The sequence below is a fragment of the Manis pentadactyla genome, chromosome 10 (assembly GCF_030020395.1).
Source record: "Manis pentadactyla isolate mManPen7 chromosome 10, mManPen7.hap1, whole genome shotgun sequence".
In the NCBI taxonomy this organism is placed as follows: domain Eukaryota; kingdom Metazoa; phylum Chordata; class Mammalia; order Pholidota; family Manidae; genus Manis; species Manis pentadactyla.
This window is the reverse complement of record NC_080028.1, coordinates 74800120-74816297: the sequence shown is the minus strand read 5'-3', so window position 1 is coordinate 74816297 and position 16178 is coordinate 74800120. Positions and strand designations below refer to the sequence as shown.

At 41.8% G+C, this 16178-nt stretch overlaps 1 protein-coding gene across 6 annotated transcripts in view; it reads left to right on the top strand.

Annotated features, from left to right (window-relative positions):
* SYT17 (synaptotagmin 17) overlaps positions 1-16178 on the top strand; it is an 80330-nt gene that overhangs the window by 31776 nt on the left and 32376 nt on the right. For all 6 annotated transcript variants that reach the window (XM_036917099.2, XM_036917097.2, XM_036917095.2 and 3 more), the window contains one exon: positions 15400-15520. In XM_036917099.2, coding sequence (XP_036772994.1) covers positions 15400-15520 — 121 coding nt within the window. The remainder of the gene's footprint in view (positions 1-15399; positions 15521-16178) is intronic.

Genomic DNA, 16178 nt, shown 5'->3' with positions numbered 1-16178 from the left:
AAGAGCCCGAAAGTGGGGTGGCAAGGGGTAGGGGAAGTGAGAGGGGTTGGAGAAAAGAAAGCATTTGATGAAATGTGTAAAGTGATGAGATTGTGGTTGGATTTTGCTTTTTAAAAAATCCGTTCCTCTTTTAATGTTCTTTGTGCAGTAAATTAAGAGACAAAAGGTTTCTCCCAGCCCATGAGAACAAAGGCAGGGGAGCGCAGAGCAGCTGTGTTTGAACATCGTTAGAAGTTGTGTGCACACATTTGAAACCCTCTGCTAGGTGAAAGAGAGCAAGAATGCCATTTAGAAGCACTTCAAAGGAAGTGTGTCAGGAGAGCTAGGCTGTTGTTTTCCCCAGAAAGTGTCTTTTGTTCCAAATGGTTTTCTTTGATTTCCTTTTTATCGATTAGAATTTAGCTGCAAGGAGAGAATTTTGTCTGGGTAGAGCGGAGCAGCATTTGTACAAGCCAGCTGCTAGGGGCTTGCAGAGAGCCTTCTGGATTCATTTGAGTAATTTACAGATGGTCTATTTCGGTTCTTCCAAGCCCACCCCATGGGGCTCAACCAAATTCAGTTCATCAGACTCAGCAAAGGAAACGGAGGCCTGTTTGTGACATCGCCTTGAAATAGGCAAATGCAGAAGTGGCACCAGCCCCAGGACCTTCTCCCAGCACAGCTTCCATTCTCTTGAGGTTGAACGGGAGGTGACAGACGTCATGCGAATGACCCCTCTCGGACCATGATGTGGCAGCCGTGAGCCTCCACGTTGGGGGCTGTGTGGCTTGTTCTCAGGGTCATCTGGATTGAAGTTCTTCTGGGTGCTCTGAATATAATGGAGACAGATGGACACTGTCCTTACCTTTGTGGAGAACAGCAAAATATCAGATAAAAACAAAGTGCCATGAAATAAATAAAACAAGATGGTATGACTGAAAACAGTGGAGGCAGGGGACAGGTTTCAGTTGGGTAGTCATGGAAAACTGAGACGAGGAGGTGACATCTGAGTTGAGATTCCCAGGCTGAGGGAGCAGCAGGGGTAAGAATGGTCTTGTGTTTTCAAGCAATAGAGAGAAGGCGGATGTGGCTGGTGGATAAAGTCTGAGATGTAAGCAGGGGTCAAGTTATTTAGATCCTGGTAGACCAGTGGCTCTCCACCGGGCAGTTTTGTCCTCACAGGATATTTGGCAATGTCTGGACGCCTTTTGGATTGTCACAATCGGGGTGTATGCTGTTGGCATCGAGTGGGTAGAGGCCACGGATGCTGTTGATCCTACAGTGCACAGGATGGCCCCACAATGCAGAATGACCCAGCTCCAAATGGCAGGAGTGCCAAATGTTGACAAATCCTGCTGTAGAATAGACTAGGGTTTTTGGATTTCATTCTGAGAGTAGTGGAGAATTTTAAGCAGGAAAGTGAGAGAATGGCCTGGTTCAGTTTTCTTATGTAAACCTAGAGTATTGGGCCAGATTACTCCAACCTTGTGTGACTATATTTGCACAAAAGGGAGACTTCACAGAGTCGGAGCCCCTCCCAGAAAAAGCAATCCATTCTCCTTGGGATGGCTGAGCCCACTTCCTGGGAGGAGCTTTGTATGGGGGCTTGGGTCTCTGCTCCCAGAGGAGATGAAAGCCTAAGGAAGTAGCAGAAGGGCGGAAATCGTAGCTTGACCTTTGGCCTGCAGCTGGTGCTTAGGCTTCTACGGGTCTGGAGAAGACTCAACACAGGCTCAGCTGAGGTAGCAAGTGGACTTTACTCAAATCTTTTGAAGGAAAATTCAGTCTTTGGTTGCTGTTAACTTTTGTTCAGGCTACAACCATCTGTAAGAGAAGAATCTGAACAAGCCCAAGGTTCATAGGTTTAGTTAAGATTTGTCATCCTCAGCACTATTGGTGTTTTGGGCCAGGCCATCCTGTACCGGGAGGAAAGGCCCTGTGCTTTCTAGGATGTTCAGCAGCATGTGTGGCCTCCACCCACTAGATGTCAGTGGCAGCCCCCTCCCCAGTGTGACAACGAAAAACATCTCCAGATATTGCCAAATGTCCCTTAAGGCGGGGGGAGAGGGCAGAATTACCCCAGGTTGATGTAAGTTTAATGTGCCAATATTTTCACGGGTATTCACAAAGATCACCGTAAATGCCGTGGACCTTCAGGGGAAAGGGTGCGGTTTGGGGAGCTACTGAACTAGTTCTCCTCCTTTTTCTGTTCCCAGTCTAAGGTCCTTACCAGCTGGCCGCTGGTCAGCTTTTATATTTACCATCAGATACTTGGAGGGAAGAGGGGTTAAGAAGACACCAGCTTCTGGAACCGTCCAGGAACATGTTTGCCCTCGGTTTGTTTAGAGCTGCAGCTTTTGATGTCCAAGCAGATGCTGTTGTTCATATATAATAAAGACCCTCCACCTTCTCCAGGGCTGGGTTCAGATATGACCTTGAGATGCCAAGCCCTGAAAATTATGGAGCCTCTCATCATATGTCGTTCAAGATAATAATTCTCAACTGTAATTCTCAGCAGTGTTCTAATTTCTCCATAGCAATTGCTTGAGGATTATTTCTGAAATATCAAATATCAAATTCTTGCCCCAAAATGTATTTCTTTTTTATTTGAAGAAATGTGGGGGGGCAACCCCTGCTTCTAGGAGACTCAGAGCACACACCTGTTCTGCCTAATGAGGAAGCTAGCATTGTCTTTCCCATTTAAAAAACAACAAAAACTAAGGCTGCAAATGAGTGAAGGTAATGTTATTTTTTTTGGTGTATATCTATATCTATATATATATCTACATCTATATTTATTTATTTATTAAGGTATCATTGATATATAATCTTTTAAAGGTTTTACATGAGCAACATTGTGGTTATTACATTCACCCATATTATCAAGTCCCCCTACCCCACACCCCATTGTGGTCACTGTCCATCAGCATAGTAAGATGCTATAGAGTCACTACTTGTTTCCTCTGTGTTCTATACTACCTTCCCCATAAGGCCCCTACATTATGTGTGCTATTCATATGCCCCTTAATCCCCTACTCCCTCCCTCCCCAACCACCATCCTCATCCCCTCCCCTTTGGTAACTGCTAGTCCCTTCTTGGAGTCTGTGAGTCTGCTGCTGTTTTGTTCCTTCAGTTTTGCTTTGTTGTTATACTCTACAAATGAGGAAAATCATTTGGTACTTTTCTTTCTCCTCCTGGCTTATTTCACTGAACATAATACCCTCTAGCTCCATTCATGTTGTTGCAAATGGTAGGATTGGTTTTCTTCTTATGGCTGAATAATATTCTATTGTGTATATGTAACCACATCTTCTTTATCCATTCATCTACCAATGGACACACAGATTGCTTCCATTTCTTGGCTATTGTAAATAGTGCTGCGATAAACATAGGAGTGCATCTGTCTTTTTCAAACTGGGCTGCTGCATTCTTAGGGTTAATTCCTAGAAGTGGAATTCCTGGGTCAAATGGTATTTCTATTTTGAGCTTTTTGAGGAACCTCCATACTGCTTTCCACAATGGTTGAACTAATTTACACTCCCACCAGCAGTGTAGGAGGGTTCCCCTTTCTCCACAACCTTGCCAATATGTGTTGCTGTTTGTCTTTTGGATGGTGGCGATCCTTACTGGTGTGAGGTGATATCTCATTGCGGTTTTAATTTGCATTTCTCTGATGACTAGCGATGTGGAGCATCTTTTCATGTGTCTCTTGGCCATCTGAATTTCTTTGGAGAATTGCCTGTTCAAATCCTCTGCCCATTTTTTAATTGGCTTATTTGCTTTTTGTTTGTTGAGGTGTGTGAGCTCTTTATATATTTTGGATGTCAACCCTTTATCAGATATGTCATTTATGAATATGTTCTCCCATACTGTAGGGTACCTTTTTGTTCTATTGATGGTGTCCTTTGCTGTACAGAAGCTTTTCAGCTTGTTATAGTCCCACTTGTTCATTTTTGCTTTTGTTTCCCTTGCCCAAGGAGATATGTTCATGAAGAAGTTGTTCCTGTTTATGTCCAAGAGATTTTTGCCTATGTTTTTTTCTAAGAGTTTTATGGTTTCATGACTTACATTCAGGTCTTTGATCCATTTCAAGTTTACCTTCCTCTTCTACTTTTTTTTGAAAAACTTTAATAAGGATGCGTATTAGGTCTTCTCTAAATGTTTGATAAAATTCAGCAGTGAATCTGATAATATTCCTTTCTCTTAAAAAAAAAAAGTTCCTGTGTGGTGATCTCCAATAGGTTCTTCACAATGGTATAAAGGTCATATCAAAGTGTGGGCAAAGGGTTTGTTTGTGTTTATACAGAGGATCAAAGCCTAATTTGGCTACCCAGAAAACGAATTAAGATACGATATGAAGAAGAACTTCCAACATCAACATCCTCTGGAAGAGTCATTCCAGAAGATGATCATCAAAAAACTTCAACAAAGATCCTGGCGCTGCTGCAGTTCTAGCTGCAGTCATCCCACCGGTTCCTGGACTTGCCATTGGAATGAAGAAGGAGATATCTAAGCTGGCTTGTGCATACAGTAAAACAACAAATTTGACTGGATCTATACTGTCGGAACTCAACCAAGAATTAGGAGAAGTGCAAGTTGCAGTGCCCCAAAATCGTGCGACTATAGACTATCTACTGTTAAAAGAACACATGGGATGTGAACAGTTCCCAGGAATGTCTTGTTTTAATCTGTCTGATTTTTCTCAAACTATTCAAATTCAGTTAGACAATATCCATCATATCATTGATAAGTTTTCACAAATGCCTAGGGTACCTAACTGGTTTTCTTGGTTTCACTGGATATGGCTGGTAATTGTAGGTCTGCTTTTGTTATGTAGCTGTATTCCTATTATGTTATAATGTATGTGTGCAACTTAATTAGTAGTTTAAAACCTATACATGCTGAAGTTACTCTACAAGAAGATATGTCAAAGAAATAATCAATCGTCCCATGTTTTCTTCCGCCTGCTACTTCTATAGCTTTTCTTCTTCCTTCCTAAATACAACCCTTTAGTAGAATTAGTGCCTCATATCGAAAATTACCGAGTATCATAATTCTTCCAAGTGATAAAGATACCCCAAGACAAATGCTGGGCATAGAAGCCACACGGCATAAATCTGCAAAGAAGTAAAAAGCTAACCTTTTCAAAGAATATTGCTTCTCTCTCACTTACCAACTTTACATTTCCCTGTATGGCCCCGGAAGATGACTGGTTAGCCAGAGATGGGTAAGATTCCTCAAGGGAGGAACAACCTAAGATAGGCACAGTTGCAGGGGGACCGTCAGGAGAGAAACTGGGGACCAACAGAGGGGAGGCTTAGAACCTCACCCCCCCTATTTTTAGAGAAATCTTCTGCATCCGTGGATGTTTCGTTTAATGCTTGGATTAATACTTAGTCTATAGGCACAGACCTGATCATCTACATTTGCCCTCTTATAGCACTAAATTATGTTTTCTACCTTTATCTTACATCTACCTACCACTTCAGCATTTTATTAAAAAAATAATAATAATAATAAGGGAGAAATGTGGAATTCACATATAAATCAAGTATAAAAATCAAACGAATAATCATATCTGACTTGATTGTTTATAGTTCATGATGCGTGATCAAAACTGAAAGTTTCTGTGATATGACTTCCCTTGCACTGTTCACCATGTAAGAACTTATTCACTATGTAAGACCTTGTTCACCATGTAAGAACTTGTTTGTTATGCTTCAGAAGATTGGAGACTGTTGAGATATAGGCTTGGGGTTGATTAATGACTGTGCATTGAGTCCCCTATATAGAATTTTATTGTTGTTCACAACCATTTGATCAATAAATATGAGAGATGCCCTCTCAAAAAAAAAAAAAATTCAGCAGTGAAGCCATCTGGTCCAGGAGTTTTGTTCTTAGGTAGTTTTTTGATTACCACTTCAATTTCATTGCTGGTAATTGGTCTGTTCAGATTCTCTGTTTCTTCCTGGGTCAGTCTTGAAAGATTGTATTTTTCTAGAAAGTTCTCCATTTCTTCTAGGTTACCCAATTTGTTAGTATTTTCATAGTATTTTTTAATAATTCTTTGTATTTCTGTGGTGTCTGAAGTGATTTTTTCTTTCTCTTTTCTGATTCTGTTTATGTGTGTAGACTCTCTTTTTTTCTTAATATATCTGGCTAGGGGTTTATCTATTTTGTTTATTTTCTTGAGGAACCAGCTCATTGATTCTTTCTATTGTTTTATTCTTCTCAAGTTTATTTATTTCTGCTCTGATCTTTATTATGTCCCCCCTTCTATTGACTTTGGGTTTCATTTGTTCTTCTTTTTCTAGTTTCATTAAGTGAGTTTAGACTATTCATTTGGATTGTTCTTCTTAATTGAGGTAAGCCTGTATTGCTGTGTACTTTCCTCTTAGAACTGCCTTTCCTGTTTCCCACAGATTTTGGGGTGTTGAATTGTTGTTTTCATTTGTCTCCATATATTGCTTGATCTCTGTTTTTATTTGGTTGTTGATCCATTGGTTATTTAGGAGCATGTTGTTAATCCTCCATGTGTTTGTGAGCTTTTTTGTTTTCTTTGCATAATTTATTTCTAGTTTCATACCCTTGTGATCTGAGAAGCTGGTTGGTACAATTTCAATCCTTCTGAATTTACTGAGGCTCTTTTTGTGGCCTACTGTGTGATCTATTCTGGAAAATGTTCCATGTGCACTTGAGAAGAATGTGTATCCTGCTGCTTTTTGGTGTAGAGTTCTGTAGATGTCTGTTAGGTCCATCTGTTCTAATGAAGGATCAGAAAAAAAAGTTCAGTGCCTCTGTGTCCTTACTTATTTTCTGTCTGGTTGATCTGTCCTTTGGAGTGAGTGGTGTGTTGAAGTCTCCTAAAATGAATGCATTGCATTCTATTTCCCCATTTAATTCTGTTAGTATTTGTTTCACATATGTAGGTGCTCCTGTGTTGGGTGCATAGATATTTATAATCGTTACATCATCTTGTTGGACTGACACCTTTATCACTATGTAACATCCTTCTTTGTCTCTTTTTACTTTGTTTGTTTTGAAATCTGTTTTATCTGATACAAGTATTGCAACTCCAGCTTTTTTCTCCCTATTATTTGCCTGAAGTATATTTTTCCATCCCTTTACTTTTAGTTTGTGTATGTCTTTTGGTTTGAAGTGAGTCTCTTGCAGGCAGTATATAGATGTGTCTTGTTTTTTTATCCATTCTGTAACTCCATGTCTTTTGATTAGTGCATTCAGACCATTTACATTTAGGGTGATTATCAATAGATATGTACTTACTGCCACTGCAGGCTTTAGATTGTGGTTACTAAAGGTTCAAGGGTAGCTTCTTTACTATCTAAGAGTCTAACTTAACTTATTACACTATTTCAAACACAATCTAAAGATTGTTTTTTTTCCTCCCTTGTTTTTCTTCTTCCTCCACTCTTTATATGTTAGATGTCATATTCTGTACTCTTTTTGTATCCCTTGACTGACTTTGTGGGTAGTTGATTTAATTTTGCATTTGCTTGGTAATTAATTGGTCTACTTCCTTTACTGTGGTTTTATTTTCTATGGTGACAGCTATTAGCCTTAGGAGCACTTTCATCTATAGCAGACCCTCTGAAGTATACTGTAGAGATGGTTTATGGGAGGTAAATTCCCTCAACTTTTGCTTATCTGGAAATTGTTTAACCCTTGCTTCAAATTTAAATGATAATCTTGCTGGGTAGAGTAGTCTTGGTTTTAGGCCCTTCTGTTTCATTGCATTAACTATCATGCCACTCCCTTCTGGCCTGTAAGGTTTCTGCTGAGAAATCTGATGATAGCCTGATGGGTTTTCCTTTGCGTGTGATCTTTTTGTCTCTCTGGCTGCTTTTAATACTCTGTCCTTATCCTTGATCTTTGCCATTTTAATTATTATATGTCTTGGTATTGTCTTCCTTTGGTCCCTTGTGTTGGGAGATCTGTGCACTTCCATGGCCTGAGAGACTGACTATTTTCTTCCCCAGATTGGGGAAGTTTTCAGCAATTATTTCCTGAAAGACACTTTCTATCCCTTTTTCTCTCTTCTTCTTCTTCTGGTACCCCTATAATGTGAATATTGTTTGCTTTGGATCAGTCACACAATTTTCTTAATATTCTTTTATTCCTGGAGATCCTTTTTTCTCTCCATGCCTCAGCTTCTTTGTATTCCTCTTCTCTAATTTCTGTTTCATTTACAGTCTCCTCTACCTCATCTAATCTGCTTTTAAATCCCTCTGTTGTATGTTTCATTTTGGATACTGTTTTTTTCAAAGTTTCTACTCTTTCTTGAAGTCCTCCCTGAGTTCTTGAATATTTTTCTGTAGCTCTGTGAGCATGTTTATGATTTTTATTTTGAAATATTTATCAGGAAGATTTGTGATTTCAGTTTCATTTAGCCCTCTTTCTGGTGTTTGAGGGATTTTGGTTTGTACCAGGTTCTTCTGCCATTTCATATTTCTAATGATTACTATGGAATAATAACTTTGTGTAGATGGTGCCATCTGGTGCTCAGAAGCTCTACTCTCTGGAGCTGCCCAGCCACTGGAGCAGTGGCAGGGGTCTCAGGCATTTGGCACCAGTGCCTTCCAGGAGGAAAGAGCTATTTCCTGCTTCTCAGCTGTAGTGCCTGCCTCCGCTGCCAGGATCAGTGGGCCGAGTGCACAGGGAGGAGCCTCTGTGCTATGTCCTTGTTGGTGCCATAGGCAGGGTTGCCCTCCAGCTGGCCTGGCTCAATGGCAGGAGCAGCAGGTTTGTGAGCAGGTGCTGGCCAGAAGGAAGGAGCGGCAGGCTGTGTATCAGTGGTGGAGGGCCTCGGTGCTGCATTGCCAGCCAAGGGAATCGAGTGCATGAAGCTCTTGGAAGTTCCCAACCTGCTGGGGTGAGTGTGCCCAGATGATTTTGTCCACCTCTCCTTTCTCCTGAGCAGGAAATTCTGTGTAATCCTTGCCCCTTTTGCAGCCCTCTAGCTGTTGGGAAGTCTTTCAAAGTGTCCACCTTTCTTTTGTTCTGGAGCAGCTGGTTGTGCGTGCCTGTTCTCCACAAGCAACTGGAATCTCAGTCTGCCTGTCTTTGCTTCTCAACCCCCCTAATCTCCAGAGCACCATGTAATGTGGGTTAGTGCTACTGGAGCAAATCTCCAGGTATGGGTGTTTAGCAGTCCTGGGCTTCCACTCCCTCTTAGCTCCATTTCTCTTTCTCCCACTGGTGAGCTGGGGTGGGGGAAGGGCTTGGGTTCTGCTGGGTCCTGGCTTTGCTACTTTATTCTTTTCCATGAGGTCTTCTCTTTTCCCCAGGTGTAGGCCACCTGTTACAGTCATCTTTCTGGTTTCTTTTTCAGGATTAGTTGTATTTCCTGTATTTTCATGTTATGTGAGATTTGAGGAGTAGGTTTCTACCTTACTTCTCACACCACCATCTTGCTTAATCTGAAGGTAATGTTATTTTTAAGGAGACTGCTCACTAATTTATTTTAGAAATGCAAATTGTTAACCATCTCTGGCTACTTTATTATTAATAGCAAGTTACACAGGACTTCATGTTATGAAATCAAGAACTCAGAACCAGAGCAACAAAGGGTTAACAGGCTGCAGAATATTCCGTCATAAGATGGGTTTCCCTCATTCTGTTCCCTATACATGGAGTCCCCTTCCCTGTGATATTTGCTGAACAAAATCCTAACTTTCTTTTTTCCTAGCTTTGAGATGTATTTGACATATAATATTGTGTAAGTTTAAGGTGTACACAAGATGATTTGATCCATGTATATATTTTGAAGTGACTGGCATGATAAGGTTAGCTTATCTATTCTATTTTCAAGGCTTAACTCAAATGCCTCCTCCATGAAGCCTTCCCTGACCATGCTCCTCCAAGAGTGTGCTGTGCTTCAGTCAAGTCTTATATAAGTCTGGTTCATATTACTCATTAACACTTAGGACTTATAATTTTTTTAAAATTGGGGTGAAATTTATATAACACCAATTAAAACATTTTAAAGTATACAATTTAGTACATTCTCAATGTTGGGTAGCCATCACCTCTAATTCTAGAACGTTTTCATCATTCCAAAGGAGACCCTGTACCCATTTAGCAGTCACTTCCCATTTCCTCCTCTTCTCAGATCCTGGCAACCGCTACTCTGCTTTCTGTCTCTATGGATTTACCTATTCTGGACATCTCATAAATGGAATCATACAATATGTGACTTTGTCTCTGGCTTCTTTGACCTAGCATAATGTTTTAAGGTTCATCTATACAATATTGTAGCATGTATCAGTACCTAATTCCTTTTTATGACTGAGTAACTTTCTCTGGTGTGAACAGACCACATTTTGTTTACCCATTCATCCATTGATGGACATTTGGGCTGTTTTTTACCTTTGGCTATTGTGAATAGTACAACTGTGAACATTTGTGTTCAGGTTCTTCAAGGAGTGGAATTGCTGGGTCAGGGGGTAACTCTATGTTTAACCTTTTGAGGGGATGCCAGGCATTTTAGCACAGTGGCTGCTCCACTTTACATTCCCAGCAGCAGTGTAAAGGGTTCCAGTTTCTCCATATCTGCAGCAACACTTGTTATTTTCTATTTTTTTTATAGCCATCCTAGTACGTGTGAGGCTCTTGGAATTTGGGGTTGTTTTTCCATTTTCTCTGTTCTCTCCCAATAGGCTGAACTCTCAATGGCTGGGATTGTGCTTTAATTTCCAGTAACATGATGTAAGAGTTAATACATGGGCTGAGCTTGTATCCCATGTTTGCTTAGGATGTGATCTTGAGTTTGTCACTTAGCCTCTCTGAGCCTGAATCCTTTCATCTGTAAAATGGGAACTTTTAGGGCTGTTGTGGGGAGGAAATGAGATTTAACATTGGTATGTTGGGGGTCAGTGCCTGGCCCAGCATGATTTCTCAATAAAGGTTTGCTATAATTATCATGACCTGACGTCCAGATGCCTAGGACTCAGTAACTATTGAATAAATGTTTGTTAAATAAGTTAATGAACCCTTTGATATTGCTTGGTTAGCCCCCTTTTTGATTTCAACCAAATATACCCCTAAATCCAGATGACCCTCTTATAAATTGATCACTCCCAAGGCGAGGCAGAGAGAGAGTGGCTGAATCATTGGGAACGCTTCCCTGGAAAAGCACTATGTGAAAACCTTGGTAAATGTGTGTTTGGGGAGGGGTGGGCTAGGAGAGGGCGGCAAGCTTGTATCCTACAAAGGGAGGGAGAAATAAAAGAGCTTTGCTTATTTTGAGATGAAAATAACCTTCTTAGAGAGGGGAGGACTCTGAGAAGCTGCCCTGTTGCTCAGCGACCCCCTGGAGAGGGAAAGCAGGCTCAGCTTGCTCTGCCTCTTGGGTGATGAGTGCCCTTGACCCACCTCGCTCCTCCTTCCATTTTCTGTAGAGGCCAGTGGTGGGTGGGCAGGCTCTGGCAGGACCAGCCACTGTGCAGCTTTCTTTAATGGATCCCGTGGATCTTTCCAGAATCCATCTCTTAGCACACTCTAGGCACACTGGCCTTCCCTGTGCTTCTGGAACACGCCAGGTTGATTCTCCCTCTTCCTACCCCAGCCCTTGCTCTTGTTGCTCCATCTGCCTGGTGTGTTCCCCTCCCCACCTCACAGGGCTCCCTCCTTTACATCCTTCAGGCCTCCTCAAGCCTCACCTCTCAGAGGCCTTGTCTGATCTCCCACTTACCCTGCCAGTTGCCATTCCCTCCCCCTGCCTAAGTTTTCTGATTTTCTTGCAGATCTCCCATATTTGACAAGTGCTAATATTCTGCCGTATTTGCTCACTGCAGATGCCCCCCACTTTTAATCAATTTTATTGAGGTATAATTAACATAAAACAAATGTGCACGTTTAAAATATATAGTTTGTTGATTTGGGGCAAATGCATCTGGGTGACTGCCACCATAATCAAGATACAGAGTATTTCCATCACCCCAGAAAGGCCCCTCATCTCCCTTACCTGCCAGGTTTGTCTTCCTGGTATTCACCATTTTCTGAAATTACCTCCTTGGTATCATTTTTAGTCTGCTTATTGTCTGTCTCCCCCACCAGAATGTGTGTTCGATGAAGGTAGGGACAGTGTCTTGCTCCCCAGTGCTGCCAAATAGTAGGCCCATAATCAGCCTATCAAAGTGCTGTCGGGCAATCCAATAGGGGGAGATCTCCCTGTGCTCTAGGTGAGACCTCAACCTGGGAGAGGGTTCTTGACTCTGAAAAAGAATTCGTGAGCTGGTCAAGCAGGTACAGGCAAAGAGCAGTTTAAGGAGGTGACAGTACACATTCCAGGAGGGAGTGTGGGCCCGCTTGAGAGGTGAGCAGCATGGTGGGATTCAGGTTGGGTGGTCTTACAGATGGAGTTTAAGCAGGGGTGGAATAGTCATCGGGAGAGGTGGGGTTTCTTGGAATTGGGAGGGAATTTCTGGGAAATAGGGTGATGCTCTCTTTTAGTCCTTAGATGGTCTGCCTCCAAACTGCCACGGATCCAAGGGGAAGGGTGTTTGGTATGCTAGTGAGCGTGTAATGTATTTAGGTGAGGTGAGGTCTGGGTCCACTTCTCCATGTTGGAACCAGCCAGTTTTGGCAGGTCTGCTGTCTATACCCATCCTCCCCACATCCTTCAAGAACTGTTTACAGGTAATGTTTAGAACACAAACAAGCATCTAACTGAATGTAAACACCAGCCAAAGTCTCCAACCCACTCCCTGCTCATTTCTGGCCATCTACCTACTCTAACAAAAGTCGTGAGATTATATTCATTATCCTTGGGCACACATCTTGACATGTGTATGTGAGGACATCTATGGGGTAAGTTCCTGGAAACTAGAACTATTGAGTCACAGGACGTTTACTTTTTCTGTTGTGAAAAAGACGTCTATCCTGTTTCTCTTGTCTGTTCAGTGTTTTCCAACCTCAGCACCGCTGCCATTCTGGGCTGTATTATTCTTCATTTGCGCATGGGGTGGGGGTGGTGGGGGTGGTGGGGCAGCAGCTGTGCTCTGATGTATAAACCCAGGAGGGGTAAAGTCCACAAGGACATTGAATGGCTTCTCCCTGGCCTGGGCACCATCGGAACTCTCAGCATTCCTTGCCTGAGGATAAACATATCTGCAGGCTCCTGGGGATGCTGCATGTTCTGGGCCTTTGAGAACAAGAAGGAACCCCCGGCAAGAATGTGAAAGGCCTCTGCACTTATTTGATTACTCAGGACACTGGGTTGGCCATTCCTTTTGTGAAAATTCTGCAAGCTTGTATGCCCAGGATGGGACAGCAGGAATGTAAAGGGGAAGACAGGTAGGGACCTAGTGAAATGAAGGGGGCAGGTCCCATGTGGGTGGGGTGGGGTGCACTACACTGTGGCCAGATGTTGCCAGGTGCCTATATGGGCCTAGACTTGCCAGACCTTCCTCTTTTTCAAGAAAGGCAAGAAATCCAGATTTTTAAAGAATCTGAAATAACTTAATTTTTGAGTTTTATAATAATTAGCAGGTAGTTACTTGTTTAAACATGATGTGGGCCTAACAAAATGCATCTGTAGGCTGCCAGTTTGTAACCTCTGGGTTAATGTGCCAGTTATTTCTTGTCTGGGGACTAACTCACTCAGTACAAAATATGGAAATCTTTTTGTTGGAATGTTCATCCAGTCAACAAATGTTTATTGAGTATCAACTGTGTGCCAAGCTTTGTTCTAGAGCTGCCACTTGATATTAGTTTGCTTAAATGACTGACATCTGAAGGGATAGAGATTGTGGGGTAAAGAGGCAGATGGGTGGATGGATGGATGGTGAATGGGATGAATAGAGAATGGATGGACAGACAGATAAACAGATCGGTCTGATCTTTTAGAGATACTTACTCAAATATTACAGATAAAATAATATAGTGTCTGGGAATTACTATAGAATAATATGGGGAGTTGAATAAGGGTATAGATAAATCAAGATTGGCCATGAGATGATAATTGTTGAAGCTGAGTGATGGTGGATATGAGGAGATTCCTTATATTCCTTATCTTCTGTCTTCTTTTGAATGTGATTGGAAATTTCCCATATTAAAAATATTTGTTTTAATGTCCTTACTAGTTAGAGATGCACTTGAGAAGATATACAGGTAAAATGACATTATGTCAGGGACTTGGTTTAAAATATGAGCTAAAATTTTTTACAAGTCAAGGTGTAGATGTGTTATGGTCTGAGTGTTTTTTGTCCCCCCCAAATTCACATGTTGGAACCCTACTGCCTAATGTAATGGTATTTGAAGATGGGGGTCTTTGGGAGTTAAGTCATGAAGGTAGATCCCCCCATGAATGGGGTTAGTGTCATATGAAAGAGGCCCCCGAGAGCCCCCGCCCCTTCCACTGTGTGAGGACATAGCAAGAGGGCCCTCACCCACCTGTGCTGGCCCCCCGATCTCTAACTTCCTGCCTCCAGAATGTAAAGTACCCAGTTTGTGGTGTTTTGTTGTAGCAGCCTGGATGGATGACAGTAAAAAATGATGCGTCCTTCAGCAAAATGTTGATAATTATTCTAACTGGATGATAGATGTGGAGATTCATTATACTGGCCTACTTCATTTGTATATGTGGTTGAAATTTTCTACAGTAAAAAAAAATTTTTAAGGGACAGAGACATGGGGGGGATAGGTAGAAAAGTGAGGGGAATGTGTAGGGTAGTGAGGGGAATGGATAGAGAAGTGAGAGGAATGGGTAGAGAAGTTGGGAATGGGTACTCTTTAACAAGGGATGTCACAGGCAAGTGTTGCCATGGTGAGGCTAGAAGCATGAGCTCTGTTGTGGACTACAGGTTGAGAACAGATTTGTCACCCAGATAGTTGCTCTGTAGGATACTCTGCCTCCCAGGTATCCTGCTGGGAGGCTGAATATGCTGGGATGCTGAATAGTATAGTGGTCAGAGGATCTGGAATTGGCCTCTCTGGGTCCAAATGTCAGCACTTCTACACCAGCTGTTATGCTGTTTAAATATTAAATGTTATTTAACCCCTCTGAGCCTCACTTTGCTCATCTATCAGATGGGAGTAATAATATCTCACAGAGTCATTATGAAGATTGAAGTAATTACATGTCAAGTGCTTAGCACGGTGCTTGGTATATAGCTTTTATTTATTATCATTATTGATACATTTGTTACTGTGCTGTTGCTGCTATTAAGTGTTGTAAGAGCAGAAAGAACTTACCGAGATAGATAGAAAAAAACTAATTAGAGGCAGAAAAAAACTAATTAGAGGCAGAAACTAATAAGAAGTCAAAGAAAGAGGCACCCACTGTCAGCTGATCCACCCACAGAAACCCATTCGTGAGCTGCTAGAATCAATTTCCTGCCTAGTAGGTGTAAAAGGAATATAAGAAAAAAGCAACTTTCTGACCATTACCTTCCTCCTCAGAATGAAGTAGAACTGGGGGAGCTGCTTCTGTCACTGAATTATCTCCCAAGTGCTGGGAGACTGAATGTCGATGTCATTCGAGCCAAGCAACTTCTTCAGACGGATGTGAGCCAAGGTTCAGGTAGAGTGCAATCCTCTTCCCCTCCCATTTCTTTAATGAGCCATGTTTGTTTGATACAAGGGACCCACCTTTTTTCTGGATCTCCGACACTATTAATAAGACCCTATGAGGGTAAATAGCAATCAGAACTAAGATATTAGTTCAAGAGAGAAAATAAAATGATTGGATATCTCTTAAGATGAGGCAGGTAAGCAATGCCATTTCACTAACCCCATTTGAATTGGGACTTGATGGAGACCAAGTGTGGTAACTCCTGAACACGAGATCCTCTTTATACACATGCAGCCCCAAGGAAATGACTTGCTTTTCCAGAGGCTATGCCTGCAATGAAGACACCATGCTCTAGGTGGTGGTAGTGCGTATTGACCGTGCATTCTCTTCAGCGAGAGAGTGGCGGACACACCCTGAGAGTTTCTTCCCAGCTCATTTCAAGTATACTGTAGACCTTTATAAATCCCAGCTCTGAAAAGACTGTTCATGTAAAGCATCTACTTTAGCAAACCAATTCAAAAATGACTTTTAATGAAAGGAACAGACTGCTTTCCATCTGTATGTAGCTTCTCCCATGATAGCAAAAAATATTATCATGAAAACAGCCATGGTCACTGGGATCTCTTCAATTCAATAGTGGAAATGCTGTCTTCTCTAAGTGCACTAG